Below are 6,546 nucleotides of genomic sequence, written 5' to 3' on the forward strand. Positions count from 1 at the left end.
ACAAAGTACTGTGTAAGCAAGGAAAATTCATTATTCTGATGAATGTATAAATTAACAGCCATTGTAATTTTTTTAATCTTTTGCTTTATGATATTATAGCCCGAACACACAAATGTTTGTTTCTGGTACATTCCACCAAGTCTCAGAGGGATGCCAGACTCTGAAGAAAGAAGAGAAAAACTACATAGGGTAATTTATTTATTTTTGTAAAATACTTACCAAAAGATTTTTCTGAATCAATGTACATTAAAAAGTTAAAACAATGTAAGAAAATGAAGTAATTGCTTTTTTAAAAAACAGCAGAATAAAACATATAAACCAAAATCCTTACAGTACCTAGGAAAACAAAAAGATTAGAAGGCTCCAAAGGAAACAGGTTGAGTAAAGTTCTCTAGACAAGGATTTGCAAAAGATTTGGGGCCACTAGCAGGATGTTCTTGCCTTTTGTTACCTGATGGCTTGGTAGTTCTTGCAGGCAGGGCCTCTAAGACTCATCCATAAAAGTTTAGATAGGCATTTCAATCATCTGGTTTTCAATCTTTAAGAGTTTAAAAACTAGAGCAAATATTTCTATAAGCTCAGAACTGAACAGCTAATCAGCATAGTCTAGACCAGTGTTTCTCAACCTTGGCAACTTTAAGATGGACGGGCTTCAATTCCCCATCCACACGTCTTAAAGCTGCCAAGGTTGTGCCAAGGTCTGTGAGAATAACCTTGGGAGGCAGAAGGAGGAAGAGCCACAGCCTAGACAAGGGTCAGACAAGAGATATCTCAGCCCACAGAAGAAATGGGGGTGGGGAAAGCATCTCAGAAGGGACCCTCCCTCGTTCTCTGGAAACTAAAGGCAGGGGAGTGGGGAAGCGCTTTCAGACTTGCAAGATTCTGTTACTGTAACCTTACAATAAAGGTAGTGTTAGTCCTCATTTTGTTTGGACTATCTCAAAGGGCTGACAGAGTGGCAGGTACTTGGGGATCCTCTCTTTCCCCTCTCAAACCTGGATCCCTGCTCCTGCCCTCCTGCATACTCTCAATGCTGTTGGCTTGGTATTCTCTGTTGATTTACAGATCTTGATTAGAGACATCCATGCACTCAGCCACCATTTCCACTTACACCATTGAATGCTTCCTGGTCCTTAACTGATGTGGGCAGAAGGGCCACAGCTGCCATTTATTTCAGGGCGGTTCAAAAAGCAGTACATTGTGGGCATGCTCAGAATGCTTCAAACTCTCTTCCACGCCACTCCACATAGAAAGCATTACATAGGTCTCATATGTAGGTATCCAATGGATTATGGATATACAACCGTAGATGAATATGAAATGTATAAGCTTGGGTTTAAATGTGCCTCAGGTGTAACTCCAAGTGCAAAAAATGGTTTAAAAAATAACTAAGCTACATAATGGATGGATATTACCAAGTTAGATCTGTAATTATGCAATTGAATTACAAACCAATAATCACACTGGTTCAGCTGTTTTAGGAATGAAGTTTTGTTTATCTTGGCCTGAGTCTGTACTTTCTTAATTTTATAGCCAAGGCTCACAACAAATTTGGGAGAACCATTAAAGACCAGCAAATTGCTGATTTTATTTATGTACTTTTACCACCACCAAATGTACTATGTGGATTTTCTGCCCCAAGTGCCAAAATATCTTAGGTTGCCTCTGGGTTTGGGGTGAGGTATTCCATGATTCTGATTCACACTTTTTGTCAGGAGAGGAAATCATCTGACTGAAGCTATCTGTCCACCACCAAATGGTTTTGTGTATCTTTAGCTTCATAACCCAGTTATATTTTATAAAATAAAAGCAACAAAGGACCAGTTTCAAAGTGCCATCAGCGTGTCTTCCATATCTTGGTACCCTCCCAGTATGTTGGGCCTGCAAAAACCAGAATTTCAGGAGAACACAGAAAGGCTGCCCTTCAGATGTACTGATTTCTTCTTCACCCAGTCTGTGTTTTCTCCACATCAAGCCTTGCTTCCTTGCGGACGTGATAGTCTTCTCCTTCAGAGGGAGAAACTGAGTCCTGAACTTCTTTCCTTTCTTGTTTGAATCTAAAGGTGGCGCCCAAGGTCAAAGCTCTGATGATGGAAACAGGCACCACAATGGTTGGATATCAGCCTCAGGGAGAGAAAGTCAACTTCTTCCGAATGGTGATTTCAAATCCTGCAGCTACCAAGTCGGATATTGACTTCTTGATTGAGGAAATAGAACGACTGGGGCAAGATCTGTAATCCACTTGAGTGAGCCATGGTTTTTCTCTAGAGCGCTCTTTTCCAGTACTGGCTTTTTTTAACCAGTTCTGTAAAATACATTTTAAGATGATCCCTTTCTAAGTGTTTGATTCTTCTGAGACCCTCTCTTTAAAAACAGTATTGCCCGCTTCCATAATTTATTGAAACATATATAGGAATTGATATATTATTTTACCAAAGGATAAACATATTATTTTGAAATTTATCATTCAGCTATTTAGGCCTGGTAATTCTAGTTTGCCTGAAAGCGAATTGCATTAAGATAACTAATGAAGAACTCTGCACAATATGTACAGTGTGATGATGTATGGTGTTTGTATACATATTTTATCTGCACAAACACAGATACACACACAACATACACTTTATATGTATATAAAGAGAATATATAAATAAATAATGGTAAACATAAAGGTAGTTCCAGGCATTTCTTATCATGGACTGCTCTTCTGAAGCCCTGTTCATGCCAAGGGGGCTTCACCAGATCAATCCTTGGTAGATGATAGACCAACATTCCCATTTCAGATATAGTACTGAAGCATTAATTCCACTGATTTTACTGAAACATCATCAGCAGTAATACTGGGTTCCATATCTCTATTCTGTATTAATTTGAATGGACGTGGCCAACCCTATATGACACATTTTTAAGTCCCACTGAAATCAGTATAAGCTTACCCAGCATGTGTAGATTTTCCGCATTTTTCAGAAAGGAGTGTAAGAGGCCTGTTGTTTCTATCAAGAAGTAAGTAATATGACAACCAGTTTACAGGTGATAAGGATCCCAGGTAAAGCTGGTGAAGAAAACATTTTTGAAGATGTAGATTCTTAGGAATGATGGTAAATGATGAATGTTATTTAAAAATTATTTATTGACGTTTCTCTAATATATGAAAAAAAAAAGAAGAAAGCAAATCCAAATGAGTAGTTTAGCTGTATGTATATCCCTTTAGCTGTCATAACAGGGGAATAATAGTAGCTGAGTTGTTGTAATAGATTATATTATTGATGTATTTTTTAGAATTTCACTTGTGTAGATTGTGTACATTACTGTTAAATGGGGTGGGAGAGGGAAAGGAATTAAATGTAATAGTTTTCCAGCAAGATAACTGTCCAGTTCTAGGTATATGAACTATTTGCTTCTTTATATGCAAAGAATTTACCATGCTAAAGAGTTGTCTTGTATTTTCTTCCATTTGTATTGTAGCCTATTTATATAATTATCAAAGTTCTAAATAATGTTTATTGGTATTTAGTGTATTTGTGAGCCAAAGAGAAGATTAAAAAATAGTTGACACATTTATATAATATGCCCTTAACACAATAATTTAGCAGATAATTTTACTTTATCAGGAATTCCAATACTACATTCTAATACTATCCAACCATACAGATTTAAGCCTAATGAAATCCTTTCACTTTAATAGAAATGTCACTTTTACTAATTATGCTGTGATCTGACTACACATTTAATGCATTTTTAGTGATTCATGAATGTTTAAACAAAGGACCCTCTATTCTCATAACAATCCAGGGCCATTGGTTTACAGAAATCCTATGACAAGATCCCCAGCAATTGGGAGCAATCCTCTGAAGGTGCTATCATGTCCTCATTAATGGCAGAAGGGTAACTTGCTTGCCCTTTGGCTTTTATACGAAAAAAGAGAAGCTCAACACTGAATATTTTAAATATGGCTACAATAATTATTGCATTATGTAACTATAAGATTCACCTTCATTTTTATTAGCTAGGCAGCCGGAGTTTTTGACCACACTACTAGAAGGCAAGCAAAGTCACAGGACAGGCAGCAAAATGATTTTAGTCAAATGACATCTGCTAACTTGAAGCCTTCCTAAATATCCTGCAGTTGTTGTTTAGCTTCCATGAAGGCTTCATGTTTCTAATGCATAATAATCTGTAAGGATTACTTTAATGCACAGAGATAGTTGCACACATGTCCGCTGAGATAAATAGCATGTGTGTAAATCAGTGAGAATTGTGCCCAGGTAACCATATCTGTTCTTTATTGCCTGGATTTTATTAAAACTGTTTTGTTGACAGTATTAGCAATATTTTAATGAATGTTTGTGTAGCTTTTCATCTTTTGGTCCCAGGGTTTTCCAAGTGTGCAATGAGTATATTTTAAGAATCCACATGATTTTATCTTGATGTTAGTGCCCCCTTCACTCACTTGGCTCTTTCTTTTGTGTTAAAGTGATGACCCCTTCTGAAATTGTGATGTGACTAGACTACTTTTAATGTGTTAAGTGTCCATATGGTATTTTACCCATCATATGGATGGAACAATTGAGAAGCTGCTCAGAAGAGTCTAACATCTGCTATCTATAACTGATCTTCAAATACTGAAGCATTTTCTTGGAAATAAAAAATAAGTGACATCTGTATTTTTATAAATGTACTATGACATGGGCCTTTTTTTCCCACTAGCCTGGAAAGATCTTTGCACAGTCTGTAGTCCCTCCCAGGCTCCAAACAACTTCTTTCAGTAAACGATTCCTTCTATATAATTGATTCAAGGCTATAGAGAAAAGATTAGTCTCTTTTTGTTGTCTGATCACTCAGATTGCAATTTAGAAATGGAAAGTTAAGGTCCATTTAAGGTTCCTGTTATTTCTGTGCATAAGGATCTGTTCTAGAATCACTGTTTTGTTTTAGATAAGGCCATATTGCCAGTTGGTCACATATTGTTAGCTACAATGTGGCTGAGGCTCCTGATGTTGCTAGACACTCCTTTAAATATTGTATATGCTGGCTGGGAGTGTTTTTTTAAATAGTTTTTATTAAAAGATTTTACATACATAATAAGAAATACATTCAAAGAAAAAAATATAGTAAAGTAAATGTGAAAAAGAAAAAAGAAAGAAACAGAAGAGACAAAGAAAAATGATTTTGTGACTTGGGGTTTTGATGATTAGAAAGAATAGGTTGTAGAAAGAAGGGAATTATGATGTAATCTTAGAGAGAGATTTGATTAGAATTGTATGCATAACTGCCGAAAGGAAGATCAGAAGCCACTTCTCTCTCTCTCATCTCTGTCTGTCTGTCTGTCATCTATTCATGTTTTCTGTTCTTTTTTTTTTTTCCTATCTCCTTTTTTCTTTGTCTCTTCTTTTCCTTTCCTTTTTTTCTTTTTCACATTTACTTTACTATTTTTTTTTGCTGGCTGGGAGTGTTGAGAGTTTTAATACAGCAACATCTGGGGGAACAGCAGATTTCCCCTCCTCTGCAATGTCCATGATTGTGGTGGTCTAGGACATAATCATGGGGGACGTGGTGGCGCAGCGGCTTAATGACGCTGAAAGTTGCCAGCCAGAAATGGTCGACGCTTCAGTGGTTCGAGTCCAGCCTTCGCGTTAGCAGGGTGAGCTCCTGTTTCCTCCCCAGTTCCTGTCAACCCAACAGTTCAAAAACCTACGTGAGTAGATAAATGGGGACTCTCACTCCGGTGGGAGGAAAAATGCTGGCGGCGCCTTGCAAAAAAGGAGTCGGGAGCAGTTGCCAGTAAGCGCGAAAAACCATGCGCGCCCAAAAAGGGCGCAAAGCAACGGAAACCCCGCCTCCTGCACTCGCCGGCTGGGCTCTGCCCTAGGAAGGAGGCTCTGGCAAACCACTTCCGAAACAATTGCCTTGAAAACTGCAAGGACTCGTCCAAGCAGTCACTGCAGAGTCGGTAACGACTGAGCGCAGATTAAAAAAAAAAAAGGACATAATCACAAAGCTACACTGAAGTGCTATCCTCCTGTCTGTCAGTCAGAAGAAAAGTATGTTGGCATAAACTGATGAACTGCCTTCATCACAGATCCCTATTCAGCCTTAGTGAAGAGGCCAGTGACTTGTTCCCTTGTGGTGCTTGAATGTGGGTCAAGGTAAGGGGCGTGATTGGTCAATTCTCCTGCCTTTGTTTCCCTTTCCTTAAGCCTCACCTGCCAGCTGGAACCAACTGCTCTTAACATGAGAAGGGGCGGGGCTTAGAATGGTTGGTTCAGCCACTTGTCAAGCTGCCTATCTAGCAGGTTGCAGGCAGGGAAGAGCTGTGCACCCGTGACCTGCCAGTTGGGCTAGGTCTGGATATGGGTGTAGAGCTCTTCTGAAAGTGCTAAACCTGTGTCCCAAACTAGCCTGGCTGTCAGGTCACAGGCATGGAAGAGAAGCACAGGGTGAAGCCAGAGGGAGCAATCAGTACTGAGCAAGCTTCTACCTTGACTAGTCACGCAAAAGAACGGTAATGGGGACTGCCAGTGGCTGTGGCTAGCAGCACCTGAAAGC

General features: G+C 38.9%; 1 protein-coding gene across 4 annotated transcripts in view; it reads left to right on the forward strand.

The window, feature by feature from the left end:
* GAD1 (glutamate decarboxylase 1) overlaps nt 1–5,115 on the forward strand; it is a 54,312-nt gene extending 49,197 nt beyond the window's left edge. For all 4 annotated transcript variants that reach the window (XM_007437277.2, XM_088145195.1, XM_088145196.1 and 1 more), the window contains 2 exons: nt 100–189; nt 2,064–5,115. In XM_007437277.2, coding sequence (XP_007437339.1) covers nt 100–189; nt 2,064–2,237 — 264 coding nt within the window. In that variant the 3' untranslated portion in view covers nt 2,238–5,115. The remainder of the gene's footprint in view (nt 1–99; nt 190–2,063) is intronic.
* The last annotated feature ends 1,431 nt before the right edge of the window (nt 5,116–6,546 follow it).

The sequence above is a fragment of the Python bivittatus genome, unplaced genomic scaffold (genome assembly GCF_059951505.1).
Source record: "Python bivittatus isolate LINGU-HERP-01145 unplaced genomic scaffold, Pbiv_v1 ctg000480_np1212, whole genome shotgun sequence".
Classification (NCBI taxonomy): Eukaryota; Metazoa; Chordata; class Lepidosauria; order Squamata; family Pythonidae; genus Python; species Python bivittatus.